Below are 13296 nucleotides of genomic sequence, written 5' to 3'. Positions count from 1 at the left end.
TAATTATTTTATATTCTAGAAAGGGTTATCAGCCTGCCCTACTCTTAAAAGGAATACACCTTTTCATAAAGCCAGAATATCAGATCTGTTCTGGTGGCAAACTGCTATTATCAAGATCATAAAAGTTCAACACACACACAAGTATACTGCTCTCATAATAGGATTTTTGGCTATTTAATTTTTCAAAAGTATACGTGTCCTCAGTTTTAAAAAATTGCAGCTAAGCATAAGAACAGAGCAGAATAAGAAATGTAATGTGCCATGTTTAATTGTTAAGGTTGCACAGAGTTTAGTGCTCTTGACTACAAAACCTGTATAATACACTTGATTTAACCTAGATATAGAAACAAACAATGAATATTCAAAAGGTCACTTCCACCAGATTATAATCTTTAAATTCTGCAACTCTTTACAAATGTATAAACTAATATATTTATAGTATAAGCAAATAAGTAGTTTATTGATGTACTAATTTATGCTCACCTACTGTGTTTCTAAATTTAAATTCTCATGGTTAGGAACTTCTGTACAACTTCTTTTTAAGATCAGCTGTGTCAAGTCATCTTTTCTATTAATTACACAGTAGAACTAGCTATTCAACATGTTAAACTTTTAAAACACAGAAATAGTAAACAGTACATATGTGTTCCCTTATATTGTACTCAAACAAAAATACTTATGTATAACAAAGGTCCAGGAAAGCAGAAATATTGGAAAGTTATTTTCTTTAAGTGATATCTAATAATTAATATTCAGTTTTCAAGCAGTCCTCCTGCATATTCTATTTCACTGCAATGTAAGTAAAGTGTCACACTGTACATGAATATTTTAGATCTTCAAAAATAGGATCTTCAATAATTTCCACTGAGGTAAATGGGGTCATCTGGGTGTTAGGCACTCTTGAAAATCTGACCACTTATTTAAGAGCCTAAATTAAGGATTTAGAAGCATAACTTTAGGCTCCTATATTTCAATAATATTGGCCTTAACACACTTTAGCAGGCATCATCATGCTGAAGTTTATTCTTATACAAGAATTATACTATATTTAAACATCTCTTTAAATAACATTACTAGGACTATTTTCTATATTTTTCCTTGAGGCAGGAGCCTCAAAAATCAAGGCTTAGGCTTTCCTTCATAAGCTCATCGTTAATAAAAAGCACACACCAAAGAGACACTCATCCATGTCCAAATAGCATTTTTCCAGCTAAGTCCTTCCCATTTCACTTTTAAATATGTATTCGTAGCCAGTTTACAAATTGTTTTAACTTCTGTACAAATTTATTATTACTTATATGATCTCTAAGTTTTTCAAAGTAACTTTCTTCTTTCCATATTCCCTTATTTTTCTTCAAGGCTTTTAGTTCTGCTTGAAGTAGTCTTTTGTGAAGCTTCCAGTATAATGGAGAGTCATGATGTAGTCCTTCAATACGTGTTGTTTTGCCAAGCCCTTGTCTCAAAATCTCTTCATTCAGACACACACTGAAAAATCTACCCTACAAAAAGATAAAATGAAGGCAGCATTTCACTTTATGTATTCGCTTGGCTATTTACAAAGGATATTAACGCTATTAGTAAATTTTCAATTAATCTGTTGTGTGAATTGTCTGAATGTTATGAGTTAGGAATGACCTCTTTTTGGCTAATTCTATACCCTTTTGGTGTTGGGAACTCCAGAAATAGTTAAAAGTTGTACAGCATTCAACTCGCTTTTAACATTTATTAATTAAACATGAAATATGCAGACATCTGTGGAACAACATTTAATACACCAGATACTTGATCAATCAAAATTCCTAAGACATTGTAGAGCACTAGACTACAGAGCTAGCTTGCACTGTATTTTCAGATGCCACAAACCATGATTGCGTAGAGAATTGCTAACTAGCCACTCAAAAGCTATACTAATATTTTAAGTGAGTTTTCAAAAATAAATATTTATTTTATCTCCAATCTGCATATATAAAATGTCTGCATAAATGTTTAATATAATACCATTATATCTTACATATTAAACAAGTAATAGCAATAATCACGCAAATCTTAGGATATAAATAAAAGTTAAAGAATTGTCCGTCCTTCTTGTTACTGGGTTTACCTTATTTACTAAAATGAGGCAATCAAGCACCAAATCCTCCCTTCCAAGAAGCTGGAACCACATCATTTGTGCAGGTTTTAACTCTTCCTGTAACCAGACCATAGCATTCGGTGTCAGCTCCACTCCAGCAAGTCTGACCAGCAAAACACCATTTGATTGCCCTGAATATATTATATATATAAAAAACATTTTTCATACTCCACATGATCAAAAGAGATCCAATTCTACACGATGGGCCAGATCCTCAGTGTTTGCAAAAAAGAATTGCTCCACTGACTTACATGGAGTATTTATTTAAGTCACTGGAACAACAATGATTTACAACCGCAGAGGATCTGGTCTCATACGTTCAGACATGACATTTATCTCCTGTTTCAGAATAATATGGTTTTGACCTACAGGTCTCTGAAAACTTAAAAACTGTCAGAAAATATTTTCCTAAAAAATTTATGTACACATTAAGAAAAGAGATTCCAAGACATCAGACTGTAATGCTTAATGTCAGATTTTTGTTCTTAGAGAATCACACTGCTTAGAAAAATCAGGCTTTTTTTTCTCCTCAGTATGTCAGGAGTAACTCCATTAAAGTACATTGAATTACAACAGTATGAAACATGTGTGCAATTAAAATCAAGCCCAAGAATTTATTCTGCTGATATTTAACCTATCAAGGATGTACTCTGAAGACTGAAATCCAGACCTCTTACAGTGTCTTTGAAGTCAATGACACATTTGGTTACAGCATGATTTATTCAACAAAGATAATTCTATTTAAACTACATGTAAAAATAATTGCCCAGCAGAGGGATGCATCATCAAAAGCTTGGTGTTCCCACTTGATATTCTGGTTTGCTCATTTTTTAATAAATATCTTCCCTATGTATGAAAGACTTTTTTAAAAAAATTAACATTTTCTGACAGTATTTGTAGTAAAAACACACTCAACTATGATCCAGTGGAGTTATACAACCTCACAGAAGTCAATGGAGTTATGAATATGGGAACTGCCTAACTGGGTCAGACCAGTGGTCCAACTAGATTAGTGTCCTGTCTTCAATAGCAGCTGCTAGCATCTACTTCTGGAAGGTGCAAGAAACCCTGACATGGACAACTACAGAACAACCTCCCCATATGGAAGTTTCTTCTATGCCCCTTCAGTTAAAAATAGGCTTGTGCCTTGAAGCATGAGAGTTTATAGCCCTTCCAATTTTTTTTTAATTCTAATGAAATTTTGGATGTTCTCATTATCTGTACTAGCTAGGATATTCTAGGAAATCTACAGGACTTAGGTGCTCAAACCCCAATGAATGTCTATATCAAATCCCACTGATCAGTTATACTGGTAAACCCTCCTACTGCAGCTGTAGGTGCAACTTATACTGGCAATAGAGTGCTTTTGCCAGTACAGCTTATACTAGTTCCCTGAACAAAATACGTTATAATGGCCAAAGCACTTTTTTGCCAATATAATTGAACCTAAACTGGGATTTTTCTCAGTATAAAAGTGTCCAAAAAAATCACACCCTTGAACATTACTATGCTTACAAAAGATTCTAAAGTTGACGAGGCCTCAGTCTCTCATGCCTCAGTTCCCCAGCCATCAAGTGGGAAAACTATAATTCCCTGCCTCATGGGTGTGTTGTGAAGATAAATACATCAAAGATTGTGAGACACTCAGATACTATGGTAACAGGAACCACATGAATACATAAGATGTCTAGACAGATGCATATTTAAATCACTGTATTAATAAATCCTTACAATACACTTTTAAAGTATGTGGATAAATATTACCTCATTTTACTGGTGGGGAAACTTCAGCAGAGGTGAAATAACGTGGCCTCAGCCACACACAGAGTCAGTGCCAGAGCCAGAATTAGAACTCAGGCCCTCCTCACTCCCAACCCTTCCTCTACCACTGCTTATACAGTAACTGTTCTGTGTGTGAACAGAACTTCAATTTCTATGGCTGTCTCTCCAGCTGCTTTCTAAGGGCACTAAATACACTAAAAAAGTTTTTAAAGGAACAATTCAGATGTTGCAGATTTTTGCTCATTTAGTGGACATTGACTATATCAACCGGAGGACAGTTAGTTTTGTCATTATTAGTCTCATTCTTCCTGCACTTTTACTTACATTTTCTCTGTAATGATGACAGGAAAGGAAGGCTAATGGGAACATGTTCAACTTCTAGTCCTTTCTCAGTTATGTGACATAACTTTCCTCGTAGCTTCACATTCTTTTCTATAAATTCTACTGGTATATCCAAAGCACTTGTAAATTTTGTTGTCTGTTGATACAGGAGGAAAAGTAAGACGAAGTCTTAGGAAAAATAAAAACAGCTGTTACACATTATTTGAAAAAATGCAATCACACTGAAGCATGATTTTGTCAAGATGAATCTTGCAAATTACAAACTCCACTACATTATACTAATTAACTTTATTATTATTATTAATTTGTTGCAGCTATTGCTAGACATTTTCCACCCAATTAAAAAGAATGGTCCCCACTCCAAGGAGCTCACAATCAAGGAAGGACAGACAAGTAGACAGAGGTTAGTGGAAAGACAATAACAATATCCATTTTATATACAATTTATACACAAGTCAATCTGATTCACAATATGCAGAATGGAAGAAGTGTGTCTTTAAGAGAAGCTTAAAAATCAACAAGGGTAGGAGTCTTGCAGATGAGCTCAAAGATGTTATCCCATGCATGAGGCAGGGGTGCAAGGAAGGCGCACATAAGTGATTTTGTCAGATTCTCATAGAAGGGTCGACAATTTTAGAAACACTGGTGGCAGGAGAGGCTTGACAAGGCAGTATATGTGAGGAGGGGCAGAGTTATGTAGAACTTTGAATACAGAGACAGACGTTTATTATTTGATTTGATATCAGATGGGAAATCAATTGCAAGATTAAAAAAAGGGAGGTTACATGATCAATCTGATGGGCAATGAGTTTAGCAACAGCATTTTGTATGGATTGAAGGAGAACAACGTGTGTGTTTGAGAGGCAAGAGGGGAGGATACTGCAGTAACCAAAGTGGGATATAATTGGAGCATAAACTAGAGATTTGGTGTGGAGGCTGACAGATAATGAAGACACTTCACTATTAATGTTTAATTTTAAAGCCCCTATTGTTTAAGATCATATGCAGGATATATTTGGATTAATCTATTCATATAGTTATTAAGTGATCGATGCTGCTCTCACTGAATGACACATCAGGCTCTAAAAGAGTCAACTGAACATCCCATTGTCCCATTTTTATTCTATTTACTAAACCTTCACTCTGTTGTCTGCAAGGTCCCTTAACTAGGAGTTGAGAAATATGGGACCTTGCAGGCAGAGAGTTTGAAGGTTTTGTAAATAAATAAAATAAAATGAGGTTGAGAAGTGGCTCAGAGTCAAATCTAATTTGCATTTCAAGGTCCAACAGCCATTTAAGTGTATTTACAAAGACTTAAATTTTTTTTAAATACCGTCATACGCAAACACCCAGGTTCAAGAAAAAAAGCAATGATTGCAGTATATACTATTCAATACTGTTTCACATTAACAACATTACATATAAAATCTTATTGATTTCTAGGACATGTAAAGATCACTTAGGAATACTGCTGCACTAATAACCAAACAAGAACTCAAAGAACATTAGGCATAGTCAGATTCCAAAGTATGAGGTAAAATTTGCTTTGTTGAAGCCCTATAATTTCAGTCCCTGTATAAACAACTGTATAATTATTTTTTTCTAACACAAGAAATATATGAAATAAAGAGATTTTATTTCTATATTGACAAGGAATTTCCCTCTTCTCATCCCCAATTGCCTTTTGGAATTAAAAAGTGCTCTTGTGAGCTGTTCAAGCACCACAGACATTGGAAACTGTAAGATTTATATTGCCAATGTGGTGCAAAGCAGTCTTATGAATGCCAGGAGCTGGCCCGGTGTGTCAGTCATAAGAGTGAGGGAAGATTTTAGGATGAGTATAAAGAGAAGGAAGGATATCACAGCTCAGGAAGTAGAACAACATGTAGAGAGTAACTGCCTGCTATGAAGAGTTACGGGAAAGGAACAGAGATAACAAATATCAGTGTTATAGGCCTGGTCTACACTGGGGGTGGGAGAGGGTGTCGATCTAAGATACGCAACTTCAGCTACAAGAATAGCGTAGCCTAAGTCGACTTATCTTAGATTGATTTAGAATCACTTACTTTGGGTCCTCGTGGCGCAAGATCAACAACCGCCACTTCCCCGTCTACTTTGCTTCCACCTCTCGCCGAGTTGGGGTTCAGCAGTCTACAGGAGAGTGATTGGGCATCGATTCAGCGCGTCTACACTACATGCGATAAATAGATCCCCAATAGATCAATCGCTACCCGCCGATCTGGCGGGTAGTGTAGACGTACCCCAAGTCACATGAGTTCTGCTGTTGACTCAGCTGGGATTACAAACACTAGTAAAGTGAAAAAGGTCCCAAGACTGGAAGAGTGGAAAGGACAGACGGATGAGTAGGCATCTATCTAGAAGACTATAGGAAGACACAGGAACTAAAAGGAGCAGGTCTATGGAAATTAAAACAAAAAAAAAACCCGAGGGCAAAATGGAACTGGAGAGAAACAGGACGTGAATGAAGATAACAGGGATGATATAGTCCAGTCTCCAGGGGAAAAGTTGCCTGAACACAACATTTGAATCATCAAATGTTTAGAAAATAAAGATTTAGAAAGTGCAAAAGAGAGAAATGAAACAATCAAGGCAGAATGTGATCACAGTATGAATAAGAAATTCAGCAGACTGAGTCAAAGGAGGAATTCTAGCAATATTCTGGAAGTGGTGAAAGAGGTTTAAAGACAAGGGAGACATAGGAGGTAAGAGGGAGTCTGAAGTCAAAGTTGACATGATTTTTGGCCTTGGAAGTAAAGTTTAGTTTGAAAGTAAAGAACAGTCAAGAGATGTGTGTGTAATTATGTTGCCAAAAACACAGCTTATTACTGCTATGTCTAATTAAAGATTTTTGGAAGATGAAGTACAATAAAATACATGTGAAAGCTTAAGTTACTCTTCTGTCAATCAGAGATAGCACAGTTTGATTGTGAACTACTTCTAAAACCTCAGTCGCAGCAATATTAAACCAGTGGAAGAGAAAATTGACAGACTCCCTGTAATATTCCAATCCACCAAATCAGGCACTTCAAGATTCCTTTTCAAATATGAATAAAATATCATTAAAAATAGGGATTATTTTTCAGTTGCTTTCAAACCCTAATGTAATGTTTTCACAAACTGTCATTTATAGAAACACTTGAAATGAGAACAGTATAAATATATTGTGCAAGTTATTAGGGAGTAGCTCTTCTCTGCCCAGAACAGATTGCCTGTGGAGCCCACAAAGAAGGCTGTTGGCAACATTGTGGCCCACTGATGCCCGAGCTGCTGATCCAGTTCTGATAGTAAAACTCTCTACACCCACTGTGTAGATCTTTAAATATAAAGGAAAAATTACTATACTGAAAATAGAGTTTTGTTAGATTTCCACTTCTTTCATCATGGGGATGATGTCCTGAGCTCTCTGAGCCAGAGGGAAACTCAAAAGGCTTTTGAAAGATCATAGATATTCAAGCAGATTTGAATTGCTCCAGCTGCAACGACTGTAAAGGAGCTTATCTGAAGGATCAATAGAATTCAGAGCACTTTGGCCACACCCTTCTCATAGCCCCTCCTCTACATGCCAGCCCTGTGTCACCTAGATTCTCTTATACCAAGGCAACACCACCCAACTGATCTGTTACCCTAGCTGTCTGCCTGCTTTGTTATGCCAGAGTGACACAAAGAAGGTGGAAAAGTGACACAATCTGACCCCATATATCTTCAGTTAAAAGTGACAATGGGTATAAAGACTGCTCAGTAACAAATTATTCCCAACTTACCAATTTAATACTCTTTGCAAATAAAATGACTCCAGCTATTGCCATTCCAGTGCTAATGTTCTGCAAAAAAACAGATTTAAATCCTTAATTTTTCCACCTCTCATTATTTTCATCTGATTAAAAACATTAAAGAAAAAATAAAATAAAACCAATGAGGTAACAGGCAATCAAGAAGTTCTAATATGAATTGACTCACTGGGGAATTTTGGGCACGTTTTCTGTTTTGTATTTCAGTGAATCTAGAGTACAAATGATTTAATAAATAATACATAATAATAAAATTGATCTCGCTCTCAACTAAATATGTCTGAGAGAAGTTTTCCAGATCACACAAATGACTAAGACGTTAATAATGCAAGTTGCTCACGATAGTAGATGAATTTAAGAAAACACACATTACAGAAAAATGCAAGAAATTTTCAAGTCTCAGCAAAGGTGCTACATTTAGTACTGTACTTAAAAATACCTTCCATAACATGACATCTAGATCCAGCTAATTTGATCCAACCAGGCACATTGCATTTTATTGGGAAATCCCACTATTTGTATTACTTTTAGCTCCATTCTCCCTCCTCCCCCGAAAAAAGCAGGCAAAATGGCCCATTCAAATTACAATTGCTGTTTAATAATAAATATCATTAATGTAACATAATAAATGATTAAAAATGTATACTAATTATCTCAAAAATGGAATCTTCAGGATACAGACTGTAAAATTCTTTACAAGTGACTTCTCCAGAGTTAGAGATATTTTGTTCTAAAGCATCATTATCCCAAATGCTTCCCTTGTTTACAACATGGCAAGTAAATGTTTCACAGTTGTGACCAAGGACTGAATTTAGCCCTGTTTCATGCGATACCTTCTCAAAAAAAAGGTGAGATGAAAAGAAATTCAAACTATGAATTCTCATAGGAATTGCACCTATTTTGTACAGCTGTTTTAGTACTATTTGGCTTCACCCCTCATTGCAAAGTCCCCTCCACGAGGTGTTAGTATTTAAGTGCTGAATCCCACAACATTCCTTTAGATAGATGTAATTACTTATATTGCTAGAGTACCTCCGCCTGCTTTTCACAATAAATGTGTTGATTTTACAAAGTAAAGCATATTACAATTTCTAACTGTCCTCTAAATAATAGACCTTTGTATTAAATACATTGCTGTACCACTGAAGACCATTACTAAAAAATAGTATTTGTAATACAAATCTAATAAATCTCTTCTTGGCACCCAGAAGTAGGGATTTACCATTTGGATTTCTAGAGCAAAACTCAGAGGTGCAAAAAGCAGGCAGCCCTCCCGGAGGGCTTGCTTATGTCAGGACTAGCTTTGGCCCTCAGTCTAGGCCCTCCTAGAAATGCTCACGATTCCAGATGTTGTGTATTATTATTAAAACGTTGTTAAAGTCTCAATAGTTTTAGAAAGGATTGCTCAAGAACAGCCCAATACCTTCCCCGTGGGGTTTCCTATTATGCTGCAGTTTATTTTCCTTAGCTCTATTTTAATCTTGCTTTATTTAAGGGATGTAAATACCAATTAAAAAGTTAAACAGTCAAACAATTAACAAATTTCGTTTAAATGGTTAACTGATTAAGCAGCTGGGGCCAATCCAGCGAGGCCAGGAGTTAACTGTTATGGTGGAAAAAGAACAGGAGTATTTGTGGCACCTTAGAGACTAACAAATTTATTTGAGCTACAGCCTACTTCTTTGGATGTAGCCCACGAAAGCTTATGCTCAAATAAATTTGTTAGTCTTTAAGGTGCCACAAGTACTCCTGTTCTTTTTGCGGATACAGACTACCACGGCTCCTACTCTGAAACCTGTTATGGTGGGTTAACTAGTTGGATTAATGCTTACTAGTTAGCCAGTTCCCATTTTACATCCATAGATTATTTGTTATCAGATAATCTTCTGACGATCAGTGAATTGATTCAAAGCCAAAGGAGATAGCTGAGTTAAAACAGGGATGAATCTTGAGCAATGTTTCAGAGTGGTAGCCGTGTTAGTCTGTATCAGCAAAAACAACGAGGCATCCTTGTGGAACCTTACAGACTAACAGACTTATTTGGGCATAAGCTTTCATGGGCTAGAACCCACTTCCTCAGATGCATGGAGTGGAAAATCCAGTAGTAGGTGTGTGTATGTGTATATGTATATATATATATATATATATATATATATATATATATATATATATACACACACACACACACACACACACACACCATACATGAAAAGATGGGAGTTCCCTTACTAAGTGGGGGGGTCAGTCTACCGAGACAATTCCATTAACAGTAGGATACCAAAGGAGGAAAAATCACTTTAGTAGTGGTAATGAGAGTGGCTCATTTCAAACAGTTGACAAGAAGGTGTGAGTAACAGTACGGGGTCATTACGTTCTGTAATGACCCCGCCATGCCCATTTTTTCATGCGCTATGAAAAATACCTGCTACTCCATTCATCTGATGTGGTGGGTTCTAACCCACAAACGCTTATGCTCAAATAAGTGTGAGGGCTTGTCTACATCAGAAAGTTGCAGCGCTGGTGAGGGAGTTACAGCGCTGCAACTTTGAAGGTGTACACATCTGCAGGGCACCACCAGCGCTGCAACTCCCTGTTTGCAGCGCTGGCCGTACTCCCGTTTTGTCTCGGGTGTAGAGGATCCAGCGCTGGTGATCCAGCGCTGGTAATCCAATGTAGACAGTTACCAGCGCTTTTCTTGACCTCCGTGGAAGGAGGAAGCCTCTGGTAATCAAGCTGGTTTCCTTTCCCGGTTTGCTCTCTCGGTCCCGGAACCACCCAGCAAACCGCAGGGAAGGAGACCTGCTTGCTCGGGGTTCCGGGACCGAGAGAGCAAACCGGGAAAGGAGACCAGCTTCGCCGCGGTTTGCTCTCTCGGTCCCGGAGCCAGCCAGCAAACCGCAGGGAAGGAGACCTGCTTGCTCGGGGTTCCGGGACCGAGAGAGCAAACCGGGAAAGGAAACCAGCTTCGCCGCGGTTTGCTCTCTCGGTCCCGGAACCCCGAGCAAGCAGGTCTCCTTCCCTGCGGTTTGCTGGCTGGCTCCGGGACCGAGAGAGCAAACCGCGGCGTTCCCGGTTTGCTCTCTCGGTCCCGGAACCCCGAGCAAGCAGGTCTCCTTCCCTGCGGTTTGCTGGCTGGCTCCGGGACCGAGAGAGCAAACCGCGGCGTTCCCGGTTTGCTCTCTCGGTCCCGGAACCCCGAGCAAGCAGTTCTCCTTCCCTGCGGTTTGCTGGCTGGCTCCGGGACCGAGAGAGCAAACCGCGGCGTTCCCGGTTTGCTCTCTCGGTCCCGGAACCCCGAGCAAGCAGGTCTCCTTCCCTGCGGTTTGCTGGCTGGCTCCGGGACCGAGAGAGCAAACCGCGGGGAAGCTGGTTTCCTTTCCCGGTTTGCTCTCTCGTCCCGGAACCCCCCTTGAAGCCGCCCAACAGCGCTGCAGTGTGGCCACATCTAACACCACTTGCAGCGCTGGTTGCTGTAAGTGTGGCCACTCTGCAGCGCTGGCCCTATACAGCTGTACTAATACAGCTGTAACAACCAGCGCTGCAAAATTTTAGATGTAGACATGGCCTGAGTCTCTAAAGTGCCACAAAGACTCTGCGTTGTTATACCTAGAGCGCTGGTATTTGGGGAGCACCATTTTCTTCAGCAGCAACCGCGGGCGGCCAGATCTTCGGTCGCCGCTGGCATTTAGGTGGAGGGAGCTGGGGTGGGGAAGCACGGGGAGGGCCACCTGCAGCAAGCAGGGGGTGGGGTGGCACGCAGGGGAAAGCTCCGTCCCACCTCCTCCCCGAGCACAGCAGCCACGGCGTGCTTGGGATGCTCATGCATGGAGCAGGGTTGAGCTGGGGCAGGAGGCGGGGTTGCCTCAGGGCAGAGGGTGGGGAACTGCCGCAAGGGGGGGGCCGCCTCAACAGCCTTGCACCGGCCCTGTTTACGCTTGAGCACTGGTGCATCGCCTGACTGCTGCCACGGGAACGCGTGGGCTGTGCATAGCCTGCAGCTCCAAGCCAACTGGCTCCCACCGTTTCAGCAGTGGACACCTCACCTGTCTCCGCTTGGCCCCACCGCCTCTAACTCCAGCGCGCGCGCTCCACCCCTGCCCAGAGCAGAGGGCGCTGATGAGGCCAGGCGGTGCGTGTAACGTGTTCCGCCTCCCACACGCCCCCCCCGTGCTGAGCGCGGCCCTCCCAGCGGCCTCCTGCCTTTGCGGGGATCGCAGAGGGTGAGCCGGCCCAGTGCTGAGCTCCCAGCGCTGCGGGACGCCAGGCTGGGTAGGGCCGCGAAGGCGGGTGGTGCCAGGAACGGCGGGGCAGCGCGGGCTCTGAGGGAGCCTCCCTGCCACGGCCCTTCCACAGGAGCCCCCTGGCCCGGCCTGGGACGAACCCCCCTGCTGTACCCAGCCTGCCCCGCACGCCCCCTCCCCGCAGGGTACCCGGATGAGGGTGAGGTGGGAGTCCGCCCACTCGGAGATGCGCGCGAGGTAATTCGCAGGTTCTCCCTGCGGCTCAGCCATGGCCCAGCCCCAGCTTCGCCGCGGGCCGCGGCCTGTCACGCTGGCTCAGCTCGCCCTGTCGGCAGCGCCACCTGCTGGGGCCGCCTGGTAGCGCTCGGCTACGCAGACAACGCGTACCTGACCTTCCCCCCCAGTGCGGCCTCCCCAGGGGCCGGGCAGAGGGGAGGGTCACTGGCCTCTTGTGCCTGCCTCGCAAGAGCATGTCGCCTATGAAACAGCTCCCACACCCCATGGCTGCACAGGGACTGGGGCCCTAGAGCCGTCTTTTGTCGGTGTTTGTACAGTGCCGAGCTGCACTATGGGGACTTGTGCCTGGCCTGGGGCACCTACGCGACAGTAATAATAGGCTGCCAGCTGGGCAAAGCTCTGGCTCACAAACCCCCCTCAGCTCCAACTGAGGCTAAGAGGAGTTGAAGGTGCTGCCCCCCAGAAAACCAGTCCCCATCTTCTCCCCCCCCCGCCACACACACACACACACACACACACACACACACACACACACACAAACAAACAAATGGGGACAAGATGACCAACCCCCTGCTGCATGTTCATGCAGCCCCAAGGAAGCCACAAGTAGACAGCCCTGGAGTGGCAAGAATTACAGTGCTTACCTAATTCTTAATTCATTTCAGTAATACCTGCATGTGCTCTGTAAATTCAGACCTGGTTTTGGTGGGTGCAGCTCCATCACTTCAAGGGATTTACAGCAGGGCAGAATGTG

General features: G+C 41.6%; 1 protein-coding gene across 5 annotated transcripts; it reads right to left on the bottom strand.

Moving 5' to 3' along the window:
- Window positions 1-142: 142 nt before the first annotated feature.
- Window positions 143-13045, bottom strand: C9H3orf33 (chromosome 9 C3orf33 homolog). Of its 5 annotated transcripts, XM_030575637.1 has the most exons (6): window positions 12495-12547; window positions 8234-8276; window positions 8038-8097; window positions 4238-4391; window positions 2102-2262; window positions 143-1499 (listed from the first exon to the last, which is right to left on the bottom strand). In XM_030575637.1, the coding sequence occupies exons 3-6, from the start codon at window positions 8080-8082 to the stop codon at window positions 1233-1235; spliced, it is 627 nt and encodes a 208-aa protein (XP_030431497.1). In that variant the 5' UTR covers window positions 8083-8097; window positions 8234-8276; window positions 12495-12547; the 3' UTR covers window positions 143-1232. The 5 variants fall into 5 exon arrangements, with proteins under 5 accessions (XP_030431497.1, XP_030431494.1, XP_030431495.1 ...); XM_030575634.1 differs by lacking the exon at window positions 8234-8276 and having other exon boundaries at window positions 12495-13045; XM_030575635.1 differs by lacking the exons at window positions 8234-8276; window positions 12495-12547 and adding an exon at window positions 12108-12458.
- Between the last annotated feature and the right edge of the window lie 251 nt (window positions 13046-13296).

This window comes from Gopherus evgoodei, chromosome 9 (assembly GCF_007399415.2).
Source record: "Gopherus evgoodei ecotype Sinaloan lineage chromosome 9, rGopEvg1_v1.p, whole genome shotgun sequence".
Lineage (NCBI taxonomy): Eukaryota > Metazoa > Chordata > Testudines > Testudinidae > Gopherus > Gopherus evgoodei.
Note: the sequence above shows the minus strand (reverse complement) of the source record. Positions and strands in the feature narration are given on the sequence as shown.

Bases quoted from the DNA above. Each gene is read 5' to 3' on its own strand.
- C9H3orf33 (XM_030575634.1), bottom strand. From the start codon at position 12,575: ATGGCTGAGCCGCAGGGAGAACCTGCGAATTACCTCGCGCGCATCTCC. The intron at 4,392-8,037 runs GTAAGTTGGGAA...CTGTATCAACAG, and splicing joins TTGCAAAGAGTATTAAATTG to ACAACAAAATTTACAAGTGC. The intron at 2,263-4,237 runs GTAAGTAAAAGT...TAATATATTCAG, and splicing joins GTCATCATTACAGAGAAAAT to GGCAATCAAATGGTGTTTTG.